Genomic DNA, 25,047 nt, shown 5'->3' on the forward strand with positions numbered 1-25,047 from the left:
GAACTCTGATAAGACGGTTATACTGAAAAAAGTTTTGCCTTTCATCTTGTCTGATCTTTGGACAACTGTGGTTGTCCTCTAGTGTTATTACGGATGGATTACTGCAATGCTGTATATCTGGGAATGCAGCAAGATTTATTAAAGAAACTCCAGAGGCTGCAGTTTGCAGCAATCCACCTTTTGAAAAACATTTGAAAATATGAATCCGCTTCTAAGGGTCTGAGGGAGCTTCATTGGCTTTCTATAAAAGACAGAGTGGCTTTTAAATCACTCTGTATTGCACACTAGACCTTGCATGGAATAGGTCCAGAGTACCTGAAGAAACAAATGCTGTGGTTCTCTCCCAGAAGATGCCTACAATCAGCTACGGCCAAGACTATGCAGGTTCCTCAGATTTTTAAACCCTTTTGGGGTGGCAGGAATTTTGTTCATGCTACCTCTCTGTTGTGGAATCGAATGCCGCTGCCTCTAAGACCTCTACAAAATGTGTTAACATTCAGGAAACATCTAAAAGCCTAAGAAGGCTGCTTTGACTGTCCAGCCGTTAGAAGTAGCAAAAAGGGCCACTCTTCAGAGGGGCTGGCAACCTATATCTCAACAAAATCCATACCAACAGCGGTGGTAACTGGCCCGGAGAGAGATGTAGCTTTAGCAGTCAAACCTACTCTTTACTTTGTGGGGGTACAAGACGAAGAAACTCTTTTCAATGCATACTCCCACCCAAAATGGACTGCAGGGGACTCAGCAAAGCTAATCGATCAGATAACTTTTAATTTAGGCAGTGCCGAAATTCCAAACCTTATACTTTCGGGAGACTTGAATCAATACCTATTGGGATCATCTAAAGCAAAGAACGTTTGTCTCCAATCCTTAAATTACAACATACCAACACAAGGAACCTTTACGTATGGGAGGCCTAACAATTGATATGCATGGCAATTAACCATGACAATCACTCCACGCATCAATGCCACCACATCAGGGATTCACGGAGTACATCAATATTTAAATTACATCAGTCATCACCAAACTTCCTAAATCAAAAGTGCTAATCATGCAGACACAATGTCAAGTTTGGGAACCTTGTTAATGTCTAATCTTGAATAAAGTATCTTACAGTCCCACAATACTTTAATAATAACAATAATTTGTCCACTATGACTATTACACAATCATAATGGCTCGCATGTGTTTCAAATGTCATCACCCAATGGTACTATCACCAAAAACAGGTTTACGAGGGTATCATGAGTGTATGTCCCAAATGAGATATTACTTATAGCTTGTTCTTGGTTATAAAAGAAAATTGATGTAGTTATAAATTCCATTCACATAATAAATGTTAGACTACAAACATGACATCAAGTGTCCAAACATTGAATTGCAGAACACATTGTATTGTTTTCCTCAAAGTCATAATCTGTATATAGCATTGGATTCTATACAATGCCAATTTGAAAATGCCAGTGATGTGGGTACTCTTGACACACTGGACTGATGTGGTCGGTAATACACCTTAGGGTTTAAGTTTAAGCTAATTTACAATTTTGGCAAACAGTCCTATGATATTACCTCAGTGTTAAAGGAGGACAATTTCTAACTAACTAGCAAGCAGGCAGTCTCTGTTATACATTTTAAAACACATGAGATGAGGGTAACAGAATCCAATAATTTAGCATGCACAAGTTCTTCCTTTTTAATGCACACTGCATTTTTTGTCTGGAGCTTAATGATGCATCTAGATCACACTTTTCTTAGTATCATTTCTCTGTCCCCTCCACATTCTTTAGGAGCGATCCTCTCAAGATCCAAATAATATGATTGTTTAACATTGTTTAACATTTCTTCTATCCTCCTTAAATGTTTTTACTGGTATCATTGGCCCATCTGACCCAAAACAGGAAGTAAAAAGCCTGGGAGTATGGATCGAAACTGATCTTTCATTCACCACGCAGGCAAAAAAAGTAGCCGGTACCTGCTTCGGACTACTGAAATCTATGAGAAAGATCCTGCCCCTACTTCCACCCATATCCCAAAGACTTCTTGTTCAAGGCCTCATACTCTCCAGGCTCGACTACAGTAATGCAGTCTACCTGGGCGCACCTGAAGCAACCTTAAATAAACTTCAGAAAATCCAGAATGCGGCGGCCCGGATCCTCACCAACACCCCGGCCAGAGCTTCATCCAAACCTGCTCTGAAGCTCCTCCACTGGCTCCCAGTGAGGGAACGTGTGATTTTCAAAGTCCTTTGCCTAGCGCATAAGCTACTGCAGAATCAAGGCCCTCCTATTCTTAGGAAATTCATAAAGCCCTACAAAGCCTCCAGATCCCTTCGATCAGACACTGAATCCCTTATCATCCTGCCCAGATTCAAGAAAGCCCGCTCGGGTGGAAGACGCTTCTCGGTCCATACTGCACGCCTCTGGAATGCTCTTCCCCGAGACCTGAGAAAAGAACCCAATTACCTACGATTCAGGAAACGGCTCAAAGCCCATCTGTTTCCGTAATTTTTAACCCTCCCCTTCTGAATCTTGTCCTCCCCCTCTCCGACGCCGAACCCACAGAAGTAGGGATCTTCAGCGCTGGGATACCTTAGGGTGACTACGCGCTCTATAACATTTTTTAATAATAATATGTAACTGATGTAAGTTTGCAACTATGTGGAACCTTCTGGAAAGCGCTCTGATACCTTCGGGTCTAACCAGCGCTATATAATACTCTTTAAATAAATAAATAAGGAAAACAGATTCCTTTTGGAAGAATTAGAACACCTAAATCTTAGGGCCCTCAGCGGAAGAACAGCTGGCGACATTCCTCCAGTGGCAAGCTTCTACACTGAACTAACAAGTTCGCTTTTAGACTATACGTTTATCAGCCTCTCGTTGTTTACATATGTAACAGGTTTTAGAATGGGCGATAAGGGGGACAGCGATCATCATCCACAAGACTCTATTCTAGCAGCAACTGCTCCGTCTTGCATCCATCCTGCTTCACATTTTGGCTCAAGTTTTACGCTAAATTACAAGAGGATCAAGTACACGGCAGAAAGCATAGAGTCCTTTACACATACAGCAATAAATCTTTTACTCGCCCAACCGTTCAAAAAGAACCTGATATATACCTGGGAATGCTTCACCATCAACCTCAGCAATTTGAAGGCTACGGACATAAAAACGAGGAATTCTCCGCTGCTCGCACAAGAGAAAAAGACAACCAAGGCCAAAAAAGTGCAAATAAAAGCACTTAAGAGAATGATAAATGGCTCCATGAGATCTCTGCAGCAAGATCCAGGGAATATACCACTCCTCTCATCCCTGCGGCAACAAGGAACTCAACTAAAGAAGCAGAAATGTAACATCAACAATAATTATGAACAGGACTTCTGGGCAAAACTCGTACAATCTAAAGCATAACGTCAGTGATTGCTTCTGGAAATCAGTAAACGCAATTATTCACCCTCATCATAGGGGACTTAATTTCCACATTTTGGAGGAAACCTGGGCAAGTTACCTAACCTCCCATTTTAACAGTGAAAGCAACAGCTTGCTCAAACCGGAGCAGAGCAGACTTGGCCAGACATGATACCAACACCGGAAGTAGGGAAGGAGGCATCAACAATTTCCCTGACTGCTCCGCTGCTATCCGATCAATGTCAAGGGACTCATCCAAACCTCCTGTTTTAATCTATCATCAGGAGGAAAAGTCAAACAACACAGAGCATCTAACAATCAAGAAACAGATCAGGAAGGGAAGAAAGGACGGCGCGCCGGGCCCGAATGGAATCCCGCCTGCAGTCTTTAAATTAAGGCCAGACGAATGGGCAAAAATACTCCTCCCATTATTTCTGGACGCAAGACGACTGGGCACCATTCCAGACTCATGGAAAGGTTCAACGATCATTTCGGTCTACAAAAATGGCAGCAAGGCCTTGCTAGGCAATTATCAGTTAGTTGCACTGATCGATAATGAGGCTAAATATTTTGTGGGAACACTTCTAGATGAATTAACAACCTGGGCAGAAAATAATGATATAACCCCGCTAAATCAGACAGGATTCCGAAAAAACTCTGGCACGATTTCCAACATCCTGGCACTCTCTCTGATAATGGACACAACAAAATTGAAGAAAATACAGCTGCATGTCTGTTTTATTGACTTCAGCGCTGCATTTGACAACGTGGAGAGACCTAAACTGTGGAATAAGCTAGCCAGATGGGGCATTCCAAACTCCTTTTTATCAATGATAATGCTTTTACATACCGATACCTGGGTACAGGTAAAACTAGGATCAGGGACTCATCTCTCAAGGAAAAATTAAAACAACGAAAGGACTTAAACAGTGCTGCGTATTGGCACCCATTTTATTTAACTTATTCATGGCGGACTTACCATAGACACTCAACGCATGTAACTCCCACGAGCCCTGACTGGGGGACACCACCTTGTCCAACTTACTATACGCGGACGACGTAGTCCTGCTAAGCCATACGGTAGTTGGCTTGCAACATCTTCTTAACGGTCTGCAGGTCTATGCAGAAGAAAACAGCCTGACAATAAATTTAAACAAAACCAGGACCATGACAATCAACAGCAAACGGAATAAGAGCTACCTATGGCACCTAGGTGGCATACATATTGAATCAGCGGAGTCCTATAAGTATCTGGGTATCTACTTTGACAAGGAAGGATCATATACCTGCCAACAAGAAGAGATCAAAAGGAAAGGGATGATCCTTGACGTAACCATGAAAAGTTTATCTGCCAAACTACTGGGTCCCACGCTGAGCCCTTTTCTAACAGTAGCACGGGCCAAAATTCTACCTACAATCACCTATGGTAGCGAAGCGCTGCGAGGAAGAGATACCAATCTTTTGGATAAAACACTTGTAAAAGCATACAGAGTTATGTTTAGCCTTCCGAACTACACCTCCCCGGGGCAACTTAGACTGGAGTTTGGCCTGTTAAAGCAAACCTGGGCCAGATATGGAGCATATAATAACTGTTGGAATAAAATCAGAACATCAACCCCCAATTCACTAAACCACCTCATGTGGCAAGATCTCCAACAGAGGGAGAAGTCACCTGCAAGATCGTATCTTCAGGAGGCACTGGCAAATACAGGTTTATTGCCCCTTTGGAATGCACAGTGCCATCACTTAACTATGAAGTAACTAGTCTGGAAGTCGTTGAAAAAACAGTCACTGGTGGAGGATAAAGCTGCTTCTTCATCCAGAACATATGCCTGGAAGACACTGAATTCTTACAATACTCTAGCCCGCAAAAATATTTTAACCTGTGCTACCCAAAAGCACAGAAAATAAAATGCTTGTGCTTTTAAGCTACGACTTGGAGTGATACCATGTACGCAGCATCTTCCACCATGGAAAAGGGCGCAGTCTTTTACAGTTTGCAGTTTGTGCAAAAATGGTCAGGGCGACATCATCCACAGTATATGCTTGTGTACTGAGATGCTTCAAGAAAGGAGGCAACTGCTAAAAATCCCCTTTAACCAAAGAGGCATTCGGACAAGGAGACAAGCAGTTTTGGCTTGCTTTGACCCAGCATCTCCTCAATTGAACACCAGACTAGTCAGATTTCTTAAAGCGGCCAGAGCAAAAATGCCAAACTGCCATTAAAGCTGTTTTGGGGCAAAGGAGACTTTGGATTATCTACTTTTACAGGGGGAGCAACAATCACAGTAATGACCGGTCAACTTATACTAGCTGCTCTCGCATGTTTAAATCTCTATCTTTTAAACTTGAATGCAACAGAAGTGTTCCATTTAATTATGCTGAAATGTTAATATTGTGAATTAATATTTTATACATGGTTCTATTTTACACACATATTGAATTGGTTTTAAGTATCTCTGCAAAATAAATAAACTGAAACTGAAACTAAGAAGGAATGGGGTGATTTTTAATGCAACCACCGGCTCCTGATGATCACTGTCACTGAAGAGGGGCAAGGGATGGGTGGCGTCCAGTCACACACAGGTGCTGCCACGACTGAGGTGGAGGCCTCTGAACGTCAGCACGAACAAGGAATATGCACACGAGCCAACAAAAGTCTGGTGATGGTCTGCCCAACGGTGGAGGATAGACAGTGCTCTAAGACAGACTTTTTTTTATTCGTTCTTAGTGTGTGGGGGAATGTTTTTAATCCATTTTGGGACTGCACCCAAGATCTAGGAAGACAGTTTGCCTATCAATGTTTTATGAGCTTTTGGTTGGTCGTGTCACCATAAGATGGTGGCACTCTGGTCTACCGCACAGTTTTAGAGAGTTAACCATCTGCGTTATCTGAACAAATGTCACAATCAGTTATTAATTCTGATACCCAAAACGAGCGGGTGGCCACATTTCTCACACTAGAGGTATTCCTAGATTTCTGCCCAGAGCTGCAGCCTCATGTCAGCACTTTCTGCAATTCAAAATTACCAATTTTCAACAATTCCTGAAAAAATACTTGGGGAATGTTTAACTTTCCCTAAAATATTCCAGATCTTGAGTTGGAATAATAAACAAGCCTTCTGGAATATTTAGGGGAAAGTTGGTCTTTCCCCAGATATTCGAGGACTGGGGTTAGAATAGTAATTCTGGCCTTCCAGTGTTCTCCACGCCCACTGCTGCCCCGAGGGCGCAGTTCAGGGCAAGAAACACAAAAGCAACATCACGATTCGAAAGTGCTTAGAAGCTGAGGCCACTTCGCAACCACCTGATCAAGTGTGACAACTTCTGACTTGACATGCGAGAATATTACTAAGCAGGGTGTTAATTATAATAATGGTCTTTTAAGTGGTGCACAGTAAATTGAAAACTGAATCACCGCTTCAGTGGTTTTTATTAATTCAGTTTTGTCCACCTCAGATCCACCCACCAGGATTCAAAGTGAAATGTAAAGTTCACACTCAAATTAATCCTGAACCCACCTACAATTCTTTCAGGTGTAATTCGGCGTCCACCTTTCACGTCAAGTAACAGATTTGTTTAGTGTTAAATGCTAACAAGTCCCCTAAATCGCTTCTGCAAGAGTCTTTCCAGTTAGCCTTCAGAAGAAAACTGTAACGAATACAAGTGCCAAAGTCATATATGGTAAATCTCCGTGCGCCTCTCTCATTCTTCAGCTCAAAGTTTAATAACATACATTTTAAATGTTAAACTGTACTTTATCAGATTTTGACCACCCCTCCAGTTGTCCAAGATTTCAGATTCCTACTCAAGGCATCACTGTATTACATTTTGTCCTTCTGAGGCTGTGGCCGTCTGCAGCCAGCAGATGGCAACAGAGTAACACCCGACAGCAACTAGTAGAGAACAAGCATTTGCAATACAATAGGTCTCGCAATAACGGGAGTTTCAGCTATTGACATTGTAAATAACAATACCTTTTATTGTTGTTTTCGTTTTCAAAACATAAATAAAAGGCATTGTCATTTACAATGCTATACAGTGCATGGCATGGTTGGGTAGCAGAGTAGGGTGACCAACTGGCGTGGGTGTAAATTCAGGACAGTGAGTGTAAAAATTCAGGACAAAGATTCAGGACAGAAGGTCAGAATTCAGGGCAAAAATTCGGGACAAAGGGTACGTTTTGCAGACACATCAGAGGAAGTCGCGCAATAATACATAAGTAAATAGACAACCAACACAAGTACAAGTCAAAATAAGTTTATATTAGGTTGAGAGAACTTTGCACTGCTTCTGTAGTGTGCCGGAGTGAAACTTAAATACCTGAGCTTGCATATTCAAAACCAAAAAAAATTACGAAAGCGATCAAAGCTGAAGGCTTCTCAAATCTTACATGCCCCCTCTCCCCCACTGGAAAAAAAAACACCTGATCTGATCAATGATCCCAAGGAAATGTGATGTGTAAACGCTAAAGGGGCTCGGGGGGCCAGGGTAAACATGAAAATAATAACAGCACAAAAGCAGAAACTTTGCACTATTGGAGAAAAAGAAATAAATAATAAAGGACAATTGTATTTGTACCATTATCACTGCTTGTGTGACAGTTTAAGAGGCTAACAGTGGATGCACCTGGGTAACATGCGCCAAAATGAAACCTCCACCTCCCCAGAGCTTGGGCCCTGGTGAGGTGACAGGAGCCCCTAAACAAAAGCAGTTTGCCATGCTCTGGGCTCTGGCAGGAGGAGGCCCAGCAAATGCTGTCACTGATCTTTCTCGCACAACATGTGCACACTCTCATCACAATGTTTCCCCCTTTCCAGGGTGTCTAACCTCATACCAGCGCCAGCCTTCTGCGGCCCCGCAGAGATGCTTGTACCAACAGATGCCACCGGGATTGTACTGCATGTGTGATCTTCGGCACCAGGCACTCACGATCCCAGGCTGGTTCTCTCCATGGTCAGGCAGATTCATTGTTGTGTTTCCGAGCTGCGAGATAACAATGTCCTCCCAAACCACCCGCCCTGTCAGGTGACCTCTGACCTTAAGCTCCTCTCTGTAGGAGTAGGAACCGGCTCCAAGGTTCTGACTCTGGGAGGGCCATGAAGAAACATGGGTGAGCCAAGATGATGGATGTGGTGCAGGCAAAAAATAAAAGCATTCAAGAAGATTGTGAGCATTGGGGAGAGAAGGTAGCCAAGCGCCTAGGGTGGTCGACCTCTGAGCTGGTTAACCGGGTTCGAGTTTCTGCAGGGACGCTCAACATTCTGGGCAAATCCCTTAATTTCCCTGTGCCTACTAAAATGAATGTGTCAATCTGTAACGTAACTGGTGCTCATGTAAAGCGCTCTGATACCTCCAGGGCGTAGGTTGCGCTATATAAAACTCCACACAAAAAAAGATCTGCTGTTTTAGACACTGGCAACATAGGCCCACTTTTCACAAGTCTGCAAAGTGAAAGATGCATATGTTTACTAATGTTTGGCCTAATTGAACAGAACATTGGCCCTTCTCAGTACCCAAATTGTACTGTTTGCAGCGGTACTGGGCATAAGGCATGGCTGCAAACCATACCCTCTGGGAACTGCTGCAGGAAGTACCAGTTTGGATGCTCATGACACTTGTTAGAGGGCAAGGGTAGTGACCATGCTCAAGGTCAACTAAGCATAGCCATGCCTAGACATAATAGTAGGGAACATATTTTTGGCTACAGTGCATGACTAAAATGTATGGGTTGCGAAGGTGGAGGTTCTCTGTTACCATAACTGACCATACTCTTTGTGAAAGGCAATGTTTTTAGATTGTGGATCATTAGTTGAATATCCTTTCAGCAGCAATTTCAAAACTCATATTTCACAGAAATAATGTCATAGTGATTAATTAATTCTTTTTATTATCTATATTATTATTTATTACAGTATCAACCAATAATAAGACCAGAAATGAGTGCAATGTGGTATACTAAAGTGGAGACATGTAGTGTTTTCTAGGCATATTTTAATGTTTTAAAAACATGTGATGTTAAAAGTACATAACGTAAAGTTATAGAGTTCTAGTGAGATTTACAAATCACTCTTTCATAGTTGAATATCAGGTAAGTATGCATAGAAATGCAGCAATACAAATTATGATCTTGCCGTTCCTTTTGAATCACACCCATCCTTAATGATGTGATTATGTATGTATGTATGTATTTTTGTAAAGCGCGCGAATCACCGGGGGGCATCTCGGCGCTGTATACCGCTGGGGAACCCGTCCTGGCTTTCCCTGTGGGATGGTCCCTGCTGGGAATCCCCATGGTGGAGCCAAGCATCCCCAGCGTTGGGGGGGCCGTTGTGGAGATTAGGCAAGCTAATGCCCAGAGTTGCCGAGTGGGACCCCTGGTTAGAGTGGGCACCGAAGCGAGAATTATCGAGTCTGCTGACCCTGGTCCACGACCCTGCCGCGTCGGGAATCGAACCCTGGTCCCGGGCCGACTTCTGCTTCCGGGTCTGCCGCCTCTAACCAGTGAGCCACACCACTCCATAGATTGCAAGCGGTCATAGCAACTGGGAATCTGGCAGTGAAATGTCACAAGTGTATACACACACAAACACACACACTCTCTCTCTCAGGGAAAAGACTTAGAGAATACATATTTTAGTAGTGGTTTGTTTTCTTTTTTTTCTATAGTAGGGCCTTTCCAAATTGAGAAAAATGTTGCTTTGTGACAGTTAATAAAAGAATATTTTATGGACCATTCCACGTAGTGCACATAATATGCATGTGAATTTAGATAGTTATAAGTGCAGTTTTATGACTTTTGCTGGAGTCATGTGTAACCTGCGGGACTCTGTTTTGAATACCAATATGGATTTCTCAGCATTTCATCCTTCTGAAGTTGATGAAATGGAAGTCACTGGTTAGACAAATACACATTCTTGCTATTTAGAATTCTTTATAATGGTACAATGTGGCTAAATATTTTTTAAGACAGAATATATTATATCAAGCACTATCAGACACATTTGTATATTTGTTCAATAAAAAAATAAAAGTTTCAGTGTGAGTTGAAGGTAAAATTGAATGTAAACTGCAACACAAAAAAGAACAAGTCTCAAAAGTACTAAATCACATAATTGAAGATTTAAAACATCTTAGTATAAACAACTATTGTATCTATTTGTGATTACTGCAGGAAGTCTCTGCTTATTGATGAGTAATTCTGTATATCACTGTGTGTTTTTGTCACTATACAATGTATGTATGCCAATTACTTTGAGGTAAATTTTTGTGTTGTAGCCTGCACAGATTTCACCCTGAACTCCTGTTAAAAACTATGCATTGAATTATCCCAGTGACCAAGGCCCTTGTAAGCAGTTGACCTTGAACACTGCGCCTGATCTTGGTAATCCGAGTAAGATGGTAATACCGCAGTCCAGAGATTAATACTGTGCACAAGCCTGAACAATACAGATCCTTACTTTAGCATTTGAGAAACAGAATTATGGCCCCGTACAACAAAGGGATCATTTTGAAATGCTTTGTCAGCTTCATACTTCACAAATCTCGAGAGGTTTAAAAAACATATATGCAAAGGACTGAGATTTCCAACTCTATGAATCCCTTTATGGAACCATAATACCTAATTGTTGAGTATTTATACTCTATATATATAAACTTATAGGGCTGTTTTCTCAAAAGATAAATTCTGTCATAAACATAGGTTTATGACTAAATGTACCTTTTTTACACCTGAAAGGAATTCATAAAGGAACTCCTGATAGGTGGCTATGCATTTATTACTGTGGATTATTTCTCCACCAAGAGTGCAGAGAAACCCCTATAGTAAATCTCACTTAAGGTGTGAGAATTGAGTGTTGTAAGGTGTGATTCACCTTAGTACTTTTTAGGTACACCCACAAGCATATACATTTGTGGGGACCTTCAAATTCTTCTTGGTAGCCATTCCACTCTGGAGATATTGGGAGTAACAGTACTTCCAGGAAATGATGGGAAACAGATCCTCTGAAATTTTCTCCTCACAGTAATAAAGGTGAAAACAGTGCATTTGCACAGGAGCCTCCACCCCCCCTCCTCTGATAGCATTCCTCTCGTCCACCTGAAAACCTCTGCCTGGTTCACTATCAGCCATACTATTGGGATTGTTTATTAATTGATTTGGGAATCAATGGCTGATAAACTTGACTCAGGCAATCTAGAATTTAAGATTTAGCAGCTGATTCTGTCAACAGGGATAATTACGAGCCTGTACCTCATGCTATTAGCATGGGTAAAAATGACTGCCCCATTCTGTTTTTCAAATGCTAAAGTAAGGATCTGTATTGTTCAGGCTTGTGCACAGTATTAATCTCTGGACTGCGGTATTACCATTTTACTCGGATTACCAAGATCAGGCGCAGTGTTCAAGGTCAACTGCTTACAAGGGCCTTGGTCACTGGGATAATTCAATGCATAGTTTTTAACAGGAGTTCAGGGTGAAATCTGTGCAGGCTACAACACAAAAATTTACCTCAAAGGAATTGGCATACATACATTGTATAGTGACAAAAACACACAGTGATATACAGAATTACTCATCAATAAGCAGAGACTTCCTGCAGTAATCACAAATAGATACAATAGTTGTTTATACTAAGATGTTTTAAATCTTCAATTATGTGATTTAGTACTTTTGAGACTTGTTCTTTTTTGTGTTGCAGTTTACATTCAATTTTACCTTCAACTCACACTGAAACTTTTATTTTTTTATTGAACAAATATACAAATGTGTCTGATAGTGCTTGATATAATATATTCTGTCTTAAAATATATTTAGCCACATTGTACCATTATAAAGCATTCTAAATAGCAAGAATTTGTATTTGTCTAACCAGTGACTTCCATTTCATCAACTTCAGAAGGATGAAATGCTGAGAAATCCATATTGGTATTCAAAACAGAGTCCCGCAGGTTACACATGACTCCAGCAAAAGTCACAAAACTGCACTTATAACTATCTAAATTCACATGCATATTATGTGCACTACGTTGAATGGTCCATAAAATGTTCTTTTATTAACTGTCACAAAGCAAAATTTTTCTCATTTTGGAAAGGCCCTACTATAGAAAAAAAGAAAACAAACCACTACTAAAATATGTATTCTCTAAGTCTTTTCCCTGAGAGAGAGAGTGTGTGTGTTTGTGTGTGTATACACTTGTGACATTTCACTGACTGATTTCCAGTTGCTATGACCGCTTGCAATCTCTGTATTTTGCTGTAGTGGGAGTGTCAGACACTCTGGTGTTCTTTTGCGTGTGGGAGACTTCGACATCCATGCCTGCTGACTTTCACACCTATGCATGCTGATACTTTTAGGAGCCTAAATCACCATCATACAAGTGAGGTGATTAAATAAAGTGGAAGGGCACACAGACACTGGGGGGGGGGCACTATTTGCTTGAGTACAGACCTAGAAAAAACACCTGATCTGATCAATCATCCCCAGGGAATGTGATGTGTAAACGCTAAGGGGGCATAAACAAACGCAGTTTGCCATGCCCTGGGCTCTGGCAGGAGGAGGCCCAGCAAATGCTGTCACTGTGCAGAGGCCCATTATCATTCTGTATGTGATAATTAGTCCGACATACAGAATGATAATGGGCCTGATAGCAGTCTTTTACTACGTCAGGGAGGGCGGTTACGGGCCATTGATCACAGCAGGAGCCGAGCTGGCCCCTGGAGTGAGAGTTACAGAACTCTCAGACTGCTTGCAGGGGGCAGCTCACTCCAATGCCTGAAATTTCGGACAAAAGGCGTCCGTGAAAGAAACCCTCACGGACAACGGACAAGAGGCCCAAATTTCGGGCAGTCCGTGAAATTTACGGACGGTTGGTCACCCTATAGCAGAGATGTGCTCTTCAGCAAAGTGGACAGCTCTGGAGGGACGGACACTGCCACAGGCGCTCCAGCCCTGACCGGCCGGGAAGCAGCGCATGCCTCCCGCGCGGGGGTCATGGTGCCCGAGGTGCTAGGAACTGTGGGAGTCACGGGGTGTGAGGTGGTCAGGGAGCGTGAGGTGAGGGTGTGTGGGGTGCTCAGTGTGACCGGTGTTCACAGGGCTGAGGTGCTAACTGTGGCAGAGGTTCACAAGATTGCGGTGCGGGATCACGGAGCCGGAGGTGATGGTGCGTGAGATGCTCATTGTGGCTGGGGTTTACCGGGCGTAAGTTGCTCAGTGTGGCCGGTGTTTACAGGTCTTGAGGTGCTCAGTATCACAGGGGCTCACAGGGCAGTGTGGCCGGGATCAACTGTGTGTGCGGTGCCCAGGCTGACCAGTGTCACAGTGCGTGAAGTAATCAGGCTGACCCGAGTAAGACACTACGTCAAGTGTCTGGAGCGGCACAGTCTGCATGGCAGTCTGGGCGCCAATACGCGCGGGCTCTTGGCGGCAGGGGTCACATGCAGGGTGATCGCAAAGGTGTTGGTACTAGTCACCATGCACGAGGTGACTCTTCAAAGTACAGTATGGGGTCGTATCGAGAGGTATCCCAATCTCGGGGCTGTTGAATGACACTTGTAAATGTGCAGCCATTTAATGGGACTCTCAGATGCCCCATGAGCGTATTGAGGATTGTCCAGCAACAGCCTGGGAACTTGTGCACAATAGCGTTACCATGACGGATTACACTAAAATACACCTTAGAATGCCTTCAGTTTTCTTAGATTGCACCACACAACTCTCAAACTCCCCCATATTCATCCTCCGCAGTATGACACGTGGGCCTCGAAGAGGTAGTGTGCAAACTGAAGGTGCTTCACTTCTTGACAATAACATTTTCACAATTGCGCATCACTAAAAAAAGTGCGAAGAGCCGTTAAAGGATCAATGCCATTGAAGTGTGCGGGGATTTATACCTGGCTCACAGTGCAATCTCCTAAAAAATATCCACTTTCAACAAAACAAAGGCTAACGGGTTCAGAAGATAGTGAGGTGTTGTTGCGAGGAAGTGGGGACATGAATGGTCCTTTGATTGGCTTACACACACCCATGTAAACACCAGACACAGCACGGCGCCCAACGCCTTTAAGGTGCACACACAAAGGAGCTCACACACCTGCTGTGGTAAGAGCACTGTGTGTAATACATCACAAAGCATAGTTTGTTGTCAGCCCTGCAGTAAACTGCTGATGTGTAGATCTGCTTGATCAGAGAATGTGTATCTCATGGCTGGCTTTTTAAAAATAATATTTGATGCACCTTATCAGGCAGCTTAACTTTTTTGTTTTAGGCGATGCTATTTTACACAGCAAATGCATACGTCAGAATTAAAAATGTAACCTCATAAATTGTCAACGGCCACAGACCATGTTCGTGATTAAATTGCACCCCCTCACCAAACGAGCAAAAGCTTTTCCTGGCTAGATACATTGCACAAAGAGTCATATTTACTGCAGGGTTTACCAATAATTCTACAATGGCCCTGTGCGGTTATCAGGTGCAGATCTGCAATCAAGCCTCACATTTGCATTCAGAGATGCAGGGGTCGCCCACCCCCTTGTTCTTTTCCTCGATGTTAAACTAGACCGTGACAGGAGGTCTCAGCCCCCGCCCCTGAGGAGAGCAGGTGGCAGCTCCCTCCCCCTTGAATTTGATTACCGGTTGATCATGATGTGGTTATTTCAGATACAGGCTTGCCTGGCACACTGGGAGTATTCAAGGAATCACTGCAAAGTGACTGAGGAAACGGCCAGACACCTTCCCGCGCACCGCCACCAACACTGAAGAAGGCCTGGTCTCCATAGAGAGGCTGTCTAAAGGTGGATTGTAACATGCCTTGAGGCGTCTGTGTGCAACATTGAGAGGGGCGGGGTGGGGGGGATCCCTTTATTACCTCACTGCAGAGATGTGTGACAAAGACCCAGTACATTTCCTCAGAACATCGCAGGCTATTTGCCTCAGCCCGCTGCCCGGTGGACCCAGACGTTCTTTCTGGAGAGGTGGCACGAGCGTGAAATCACTTCACGCATTGTGTTATGTCACAGAAACATTTCACTCATTGCATGCACACCGTACGCCTGTCCCCTTAAATAAGAGGTTCTCAAAATGTGGGGCTTCCTACCTGGGGGAATTAATTGATCCCAAGGGGGGCGCCAAGCACTGGGCAAGAGGATACCTTGTCCCCTTGGGATCAATGCTACTAAAAACAAGCGCTTTCATATTGCGGAAAGGCAGCCATTTGTTTATATTGCATCGCACTTTCACTTTAAGTGAGAGCGCGATGGAACAATAAACATGCTTCTGCCTTTAACAAAGACGAGTAAAAGAAAATAGTGCTCACCCTCCAGATAAAGCCCACCTTGTAATCTCCGCGAGTACACGATCGAGTCTGGATGGGCCGTCCCAAAAGGAGAAAGGGAGGTAACCTAAAAGCCTCCTTTCCAATGGGAGGTAAGCGTTTAGCATCAACGCTGACGCAACCCAATGAGAATGATGTGCGGAGCTTCCACTCCACTTCCGAAATCTCCTCGATTACAATAGATCTCGCAGAGCGAGCAGCGCATGCACTGCAACACTAGGCGAGACCTAAAAACTTGCTGCTGCCCTCTCTATCTTTCAGAGCACATTTCCGTCTATCCCTCATTTCATCTAGGCTAGAGTTCTCCTGGCCTAATTAGGAGTGTCCCTGATTTTTAAGTACTGGGGTTCAGAGTATTCCAGCTTGTGCCCCCGCACCAAACGCATCGATTGAGTTATTTCCCTCACAATGTGAAAATTGGGTAGAGGGTGCAATAACTGCCAGAGCTGATGGCTTTGGAGCAGCCGAACCAGGTTCGAGCCTTGGGGTAGGCTCAGCATCCTGTGATTCTGGTAAAATCAGTTAATCTCCCCTCGCCTACCAAATAATGAATGTGTCCTGTGTAATGTAACTGGTGCTCATGTAAAGCGCTCCAATACCTTTGGGTCGAGTTTGCGCTATATAAATCTGTAACAAAAAATAAAAAATAATCTAGTATGTGGACCCTTGGATATTGAGATCAAAATAAACCCAGGGGTTATCGACGTTCCAGGGAGAGGAGTAAGCCAAGTACAAATCAGCAAATATGGACCGCCTGCTGGGAAAATCCGAATGTGGAACGTTTACTTTTGAATGTTCATTGTACAGCTCTTGCAGTGGTACATAGAGTGCTAGCATCACAGCAATTACAAGATAAGGACATTTGTAGTGAAGTGGCAGTAGAATATTTGCTCTATTCTGTGCTGTTGTAGCTTCTCCAGTTCTACCTTTAATCCATCAAGCTCTTTAGCAATGCAGCAAATGGCCAAACGAGTTAATAACGTTCTGCTGTGCTGCTTTTTTATATACTGTGTCAGAACGTGATTTGTGCAGTCAGGGTAAGAAACCAATATCATCATTGCTCAGTTTAGCAATCTTAAAAGGATATCAGGCTGAGTGTGCCTAGCAGGGATTCAAACTTGTGACCTAAATGTCACAGCAGATGCTAGCGATGAGCATTTAACTGACTAAGCCATCTTGCCAGATCTAAAGCAGTACTTAAAGCTCTCTATATATCTCCCTCCTTGAGCATTACCTTAGTATGTCATGCAGCGAGGAGGCCTACTCCAAACTGCCCAGTGGAGAGAGCCAGCGTGGGAGCGTGTGGTCACCAGAGACCATAGTTCAGTCTTGGTGAGGATAATGCACAGGTTCAAAGTAATGTACAAAGAGCTGAAACCCGCCACAGCTTCTTAAAACTGCTTCGGTAGGAGGTTCTTCCAGCAGAGTTGGAGTTGCTTCTCCAGCTGGCACAGATACTCAACCCTCTTTTCGTATCTGGCTCTATCCCCGAGAGACAGGGGTGCCTGCCCTGAACCAGGACCATTGGCTTTGCTCTAGCCAGTAACAGAAAATCACTATTTCCACTCAGCCCCCTTTGATGCTGAGGTCTGCATACAAATATTTAAAATGGAGCAGACTCCATTTAACTGGAACCAGGGTCTCCACACATAAGACAATGCAGGCTTGTTGCCTCCAATACCCCGTTTGTTCCTGAACAATTTCCCAGACTAAAATAGTGGGGCAAATAGGCGTCCATTACCTCCTTTCAGGGCTTTAAGTGGGCCGGGTCTGAGCACCTGCAGTTTTTTTAAGGGGGCCTGGAAACGGGTCTCTATCGGGCTCTGTTTTGTGCCTTGGCACAGGCGGTCCATTTTTTTGTTGTTGCCGGAATGCAGTGACAGCAGGCACATCGATGTGCGCGGTGAGCGTTGTAGGGGAAGGAAAATCCTTTAAAGAGAGTCATTTTCTCTCTGGATTTCCCTTCTCTTTTTGAATCTCAGGAGCAGCAACACTGTTGTGGTGTCACCAGGGCTTTATTTGGAAGTGTTTTCAATGCGATATACAAGCCATAGTTACTGCTTATTAATCTTATGCAACTAGCAACCATTGACAAAGCCAATAGTCCTGACTTGTAGGTATGATCTCACTTGTTGTCAGGGCTTTAAGTGGGGAAAAAAACTGGGGGGGGGGGGTGCTCTAAAAGGGGTGTGGCAAATTTCTTAAAGGAGTGTGGCCTATCCAAGTAGGGGAGTGGTCTAAATCAAGATAACTACAATTGTGTGCTTAAGAAAATCATGAAGTTGCATCCAGCAAAGGATAATAAAAAAGGCAAAAAGGTATATTTATTAAGTATAAGGTGGCCCAGGCAGGTTGATAGCAAGTGTTGTGGGCTCTAATGCAGGGAAGGAAATATTGTCCCCATATATCTGGTTTGGTATTGAAAAACGGTCATATTTGGGGTGAAGGGAGGCCCATTAATCAATTCCCCTGGCCCCGGTGTTCCTGCAGTCACGTCACGTTTGGTAGTTACGCCCTTGGGCCCAGAGCTATTTTCAAATAAATAGTAAGGCTAGAGCTTTAGAAGAACCTTCAATCAAAGTATACATGGCTCGTTGTTAAATATAAGCGACGTACAATATAACCATCACTATAAAATGTACTAATATGCCATTACTAATATTGTAGCCAATTACAAATGCACTGATATTATAGAACACAGGTGCGGGTAATATTGCAAGAAGGACGTAAAATACTTACATATACCACAATAAAATACAGCAGCAAATTATAATAGCGCAGCGTCCTTTAAGTGCACACATACATTCTGCTGCATATACATTACTGTCGCGCACCTCACACCCTAACCCTGTAGAGGGCGCTTTTTTTCACAATTGATATTTTCACCGAACGCGACACCACTGCCAACATCTACAGGGTCCTTTAATTTCCCTACCACGCCCGGGCGTCGCTCGTAGTCTGTATTTAAAAGCAACCGCTCTCCTCATATCCGCTTATACCAGTTGTCTAGGGCATGCGTGGATTTTCCGCGTTCGCGAGGTGACAGAAAAGTACAAGGGACAGTTAACTGTGCGGACTCAGGGAGACTGGGGAACCAGTGGCGCTCAATATTTGCCTTCAGAGGGCTGTTCAATCTTTTCTACGCATACGCAGTGATTTCTATGAGAATGCTTTACCACCGCATATATATATATATATATATATCAATAAACAGAGCAAGTCAGCATTGGCAGTGAGAGTGTTTTGAAAAAGATGAATGGCGCTTTGCGGCAGAATGAGAAAGCTGCGGGGAAGGAGATTAAAAAAGGGCCATTAAAATACTTGCAGGCTTGCAGGCTGGGAGGGCAAGTGTTGTGTGGCTTCAGAAGGATCCTGGCTGAGGCAGCTCTGATGCGGAGGCAGAGCCCCAACGGTGCTGGTAGGGCTGGGAAGGCATCACAAAGGTAAGTTTCCTTTTCACTGCTGCTGGATTCTGTTGTAGACCCTCGTCCCTGGCTTGCTTTAAGGCAGAGCAGGGTCACACTGGTTGCTGGAGAAATCTTGCTGCAGGCCGTAAAAGCAGGGTCGTGCCGGTTCTAATCAGCTGTTGTTGTGCCGATGGCTGGCACAATGACGTAGGTGGCGCTGCGTGTTCAAAGAGAAGGGAAATCCCGAGAGATAGTGTCTCTCTTCAAAGGATTTCCCTTCCTGCTACAATGACGTCACGCCTTAAGCAGTGCGCGCACATACTCACCCAAAACACCTAACAAAAACCGTGACGTTTGGTCACGCTACCTTTGGCCTTTGAGGCCCGAAAATAGAGCCCCCTACAGACTAGTTTTGAGGCCTCCCCCCAAAAAATTGAGGGTGCTCAGACCCCCACAACCCCCCCCCACTTAAAGCCCTGCTTGTTGTATCATAAATCTAAACGCAATGACAGAAACAGCAAAATACAAGTCAGGCGGCACACTGTGCTTAACACAGATTTTTAGCTTACGTGTTTTAAGCCACGCCCTTATTTACATTGACCACCCCCCTTTGAGAGACCCTCCAGGTTTTTCATCCCACTTAAAGCCCTGCCTCCTTTTATCAACGGGCAGAGGTGTCACTCTCACTCCCTTTCTCGCGCTGGGCCATTAATATATACATTTTGAGCGGGGGCAGGGGGCCTGAGCAGAAGTGACCTCACTTGTTTTCAAGTGTGTTTCACCAGTATAAACTAATCCGTGCTTTTTTTTGCGCCCCCCCCTTTTTAATCAAATTTAGCCCAAGCAGTGTTTTACGTAAAGGCAATATTCAAATGTGGGTCACTTTTGTTTTGTGTGGCCGAGCCGATTTTTAATCCCAATCCAACCCTGCACAAAGTTACATATCATTGTATTTGCCCCACGGTCTCAGTCTGGGAAACTGTTCACGGAACAAACGGGGTATTGGAGGCCAGTGTCCTTCTGCCTCTATGTAACAAATTAATTACCTGTATTCTGGTTCCAGTCCTCTGACCCCAGTTAGAGGCCAGTTTTGAAGGGCCCTTTATGCTTACCTCTTCGGCTCGTCATGCAGTGCTTAGAAACTGTGTGCTTGTTCCTTCACCATGTATACCAGTGCCATGCAGTCTGAGAAGACCTTATATGCCTGTGTCTCTGTCCATAATTTTGTAACCCTGACATTAAAGATAAAAGTTTAACTGAGCCATCCAGTAGCACAGTGAAACGTTTTCTGTTGCTGTCCCAGTCCAGGATTCCATGCAGTCATGGGGATCTGTGAACCTGCACTCCTTTTCAGGTCACAAGTCCTATAAAAGAAGTGGGGGGACTGACAATATGCAAATGACCTCATGAGGTTACGTGCTGAACGTGTCACGGTGTCTGAAAATTACACCGGGACACGTTCAGCTTATTTCTGTGAGGTCTAGCTTCTTAGCAGGGGGGGGACGGCATCCACCTTGTGAAAAGAGTTGGGGGTGCCGTCCACCCGCGTGTACCCTCGACTAGACGCGCAACATCCTTTGGACTCAAAGGGCTTCAGCCCCCCAAACCCCCCCGCTTCCCCCTCCCCCCCTGTGGTGTGCGGCAGACTGGGATGAGACAGCTTCCCGGGCACACACACAGCCGCACCCGAGCACTTCACAGGTCTTTAAAAGACCATTTGCATGTTAATGAGACCTTGCTGTTGTCTCACCCCTTCTAGGAGCCCCTACAGCTCCACTCTGCATGTTGCTTAAAGATTCAGCCCCCCCCCCCCGAATTTGTTCCTTAGTCGCCCCCCGCCAACCCCCCCCCCCCCCGAAATTTGGCTCTAGTTGAGCCTCTGCCCCCGACTCGAGTCCTTTGCTAGTCTAATGCCCCTTCCTGGTATAGTGGTGAAACTCACTGTCTGTGCGTCCCTTCGTGGTGCCATTTAGTTCTAAGAGTACAAGGCTCTGTGCCTTGAATCAAGTACTGAAAGACCCTGACTCTTTCTGCCTTGTCAGCACCCAGGTGAGCAAGCACTCTGAATCCCTGTGGTAAATCCAGAAGGTTGCCAAGTCGTGGCCGTGAAATGCTTTGTCCCCGTCTGTGCACATGGAGATCTAATGCGCATGCGCTGCGCCGCCATTGCAAGGTGTCTGCACGTTCTATCTAATGTTGATGAATTCTTGTGTGCGCTGGAATCACCCTCTCTTCCGCATTCTCACCTGCCTCCTGCTTCCCTTCGCACGAACAGGGCAAGACACAGTGCTGGCCGACGCTGCCCTGGATGTGTTGCTGCTGTTGATGAAGGACCAGTGGCACTGGATGTGCACTGACCACGCCCAGAAGCTGATCCAGCTGCTCTTCGGGACCCTGATCCAGAGGTAACTACTTTGTGCTTTACCCATGATGTTACTGTCTAGGTCTCCAAGCAGTGTCTGAAATGAGCATAGGTAGGTCTGCGATCGCCCAAGTTTGGTATACTGGGAGTATTTGCAACACAATAGATTGTATAAAAGGCACCTTAAAAACGCAAAACTCAAAGTTAAAAAAATAAACTTTGTGAAAACGCTTTGCGAGGTAACTGGAACATCAGATTTTCCTGAAATGTGAGGTTGACACGAAATTATCCTGTTAACCTCGCATACATCCGAATACACCTGGGTACTGACCTACAGTACGATCTGCATGCTCCAGTACTGTCAATCTCCATAGTACCACAAATGAGTGAGATTTTACTTCATCATCACACCTGCCAACGTTATAGAGACTGGAATGGATATAGTGTTGCAAGACGAATAATACATTTACATATAGGTTTTTCAGTGTATAATTTGCTAGGTAGTCTCGTAGCCCCCTGCACTCGTTCAACTCTCCTGTTACTAACAGATGAAGGGAGGCAGGCGGCAGCCTCATGGTACCTCGCCTCCTCATGGGCTCGAAGATTCAACAGGAGCTATGGAGAGCCAGGGCCAGGCTTCATACTCGAGCCTGGCTTGAGCTTTCAGTGACTTGCGCATCTATATACATGAATGTAACTTGACAATTAAAAGTGGATATATTACTCGGCATGGGTATGTAGAACACTAATGTAATAGTCTGTACTGGCTGAAACCTGTATCACTCTTCCCTGGGTGTGTGCTCCTTGTGGCGTAACACACACTCACGTGAGAACCCTTGCATAGCAGCAGTGCCACTAAAGGAGTTTATCTCTATGGCTGGGATCAGCATGTACCGGTGGCCGAGCCACTGAAAGCTCGAGCCTGAAGTCTGGCTTGTAGAGTCGCGCTCTAGTGTTGCACGCTACGTGATGACGTAGCGGGCGAGGCGGCCATTTTCCCGATCGCGCTGCACAGCGCGAGTCGGGAGAAAACCCCTGAGGGCATCGGACGTCCCGGCGCTCTCCTGTATGGAAATGTATAATTAAAGAAATCTTCTGCTCACACCACAGGCTCCAGATTTATTGTGTGGGGGGCTAAACGAGCATCATTACAATGGCGACGAGGCTGGCAGAGAAAAAAAAACGAGGAAAGAAGGAAGAACCCAGTACCACGAGGCTCCAGACCCACACAGGAAGCACGGGCAGAGCCACGAGGGAGAAGCAAACCGGTACAGCAGGAGGGCGTGGCAGAGGCACAGGAGGACACAGATGAGAGCATAGCTCACAATAACCACGTACAAAGGACACAGAGAAGCGGGAAAAGGTAGAAAGGAACCGGCCCCATAGTGACCCCTGCAACACAGAAGGGGGAAGAAGAGCTGGTGGGAACGCCAGGGTAGAGGCCAAACTGGGAAGACTCTAAACCAGGAGGTGGTCCTGGCGGAGCCAGGGAGAGACAGCGTAAGGGGCGCAGAGGGTCCCCAACTGCAACCAGCGCAGGGTGAGGAAGCAAGCGCGCCGTGCAGCCCGAGAGGCCAGGAGATAGAACCAGCAAGACGCGCCGAAATGAGTGCGCAGGCATCATCACTGACAACGCCGATACCGTTCCTACCCAAACCGGGAGAGCCCCTGATGAAGTGGGAGGACTGGAGAGAGTATATCATGAAATACATTGAAGCCCTAGAAGATGAGCATGGAGAAGCTTTTCCAAGTAAAAGAAAGAAGAGGATACTCCTACACAACTTGGGCCCCAAAGGGATTAGAGTATTTCAGAACCCAGTACCCATGCCTAGGCAAGCCGCAGACGATGATGTGTTCGCGCATGCCAGTGAAGAGCTGAACAATCACTACCGACCTGCGGTGTGCACGTCTATCGACCGATACAATTTCCAGCAGAGGAAGCAAGAAACAGGCAAGTCAATCGACGAATATGTAGTTGCGTTGAAGAAACTGGTGACGGCATGCAAGTTCGGCGCGCTGCATGATGAGTTCATAAAGGACCAGATAGTCATGCACACCACCAACAAAACTGTGCAAGACAAATTGTGGGCGAGTGGAGATGCCACGCTAAAGGAGGTGATCGCCATGGTGAAAAAGGCTGAACTGACAAAAAGATGCGCCGACGCAGCAAAGAGGGAACAGGTCCCGAGACCCATGGTGAACAAAGTAGATGATGAAGAACCAGCAGGAAGGAGCAAAACCCCGACGGCAAGCAATAGAGGACCCAACAGATGGACCGGGAAACCGGCGCAACAAGGGAAGCAGAACAGAGGAGGCAAGAACGCGTTCTACCGATGCTATCATGCCCACGAGGCTTACGACAAAAGATGCCCGGCGTTCCGGGCGAAGTGTATGTTCTGCGGCATAATAGGACACTACGAGAAAGTATGTCGCCGGAAGTCTGGTCGTAACACTGTGAAATATGTAGAGCAAGATCTGGAAGAAGCATAAGGTAAAGAGCAAGAAGAAGAGGACACAGTACTGTGCGTGGATGGCCAAGTACTGGGCATAGACGGCCAACAATCCCGCAAGCCTCAATGCGACATGACGATCGGAGGAGTGCAGATCAGAATTGTAGTAGACTCTGGGTCCCCGTATACCATCGTCCAAAGAGCAGTGTGGAATGAGAACTTCAGACCCAGTCTAGGCCCTCGGTTAGAACCTCCGGACATAAGACCAGTCACGTACACAGGAGAACCGATCCCCATAGTGGGATACAGAGCGCTAACCTTTGAATTCAATGGACGGAGTGCAGAGTGCAAGTTGTATGTGGCTGAGAAGGGGCCATCGGTCTTAGGGTGGATGGATCAAGGAGACCTAGGCATACAGCTGGATCCAGGAGGAGACACACAAGTACTGATGACGGCACCCGAGCGTTGGCCGGATTTCTAGAAAATGAAGAGAGACTTCCCCAGGGTGTTTGGAGGAAAAATCGGCAAATTGGAGAAATTCACACGTAGAACAGAACTCAAGGAAGACTCCCGACCGGTGGTTTCTCACAAGGTGCAAAATGTCCCCATCGCGATACGAGAAGCAGTACAACAAGAGCTATGCAGATTGAAGGAAAATGAAATCATCTAACCTATAAACTGCGCAGAGTGGTTGGCGCCCCCAGTGGTAGCGATGAAACCCAATGGTAAGGTCCGGCTCTGCGTAGACTTGAGAGAGCTAAACAAGTGCATTGTCGTCGGGAAATTCCCGCTACCCCGCATCGAAGAAATGTTGGCGAAGACAAAGGGAGTAAAATGGTTCTCTGCCATTGATCTCATGTCGGCATATCACCAAATAACCTTGCACCCGGAGAGCCGGAGACTAACGTCGTTCATAACACCTTTTGGGTGTTACCAATTCAGCAGAATGCTGTTTGGACTTGCATCGGTGGTGGCGGTATTTCAGAAACTAATGCACCGCCTCTTCAAGGACATCGAAGGAGTGCAGTACTTCCAGGACGACATATTGGTGATGGGGAAGGACCTAAAAGATCATGACAAGA

The 25,047-nt window shown here is 45.1% G+C and overlaps 1 protein-coding gene across 1 annotated transcript in view; it reads left to right on the forward strand.

Annotated features, from left to right (window-relative positions):
• Window positions 1–25,047, forward strand: part of SNX19 (sorting nexin 19) — a 264,785-nt gene that overhangs the window by 99,700 nt on the left and 140,038 nt on the right. The window contains exon 8 of the mRNA XM_078681942.1: window positions 21,429–21,558. Within this exon, the coding sequence (XP_078538068.1) occupies window positions 21,429–21,558 (130 nt within the window). The remainder of the gene's footprint in view (window positions 1–21,428; window positions 21,559–25,047) is intronic.

The sequence above is a fragment of the Lissotriton helveticus genome, chromosome 3_1 (genome assembly GCF_964261635.1).
Source record: "Lissotriton helveticus chromosome 3_1, aLisHel1.1, whole genome shotgun sequence".
NCBI lineage: Eukaryota > Metazoa > Chordata > Amphibia > Caudata > Salamandridae > Lissotriton > Lissotriton helveticus.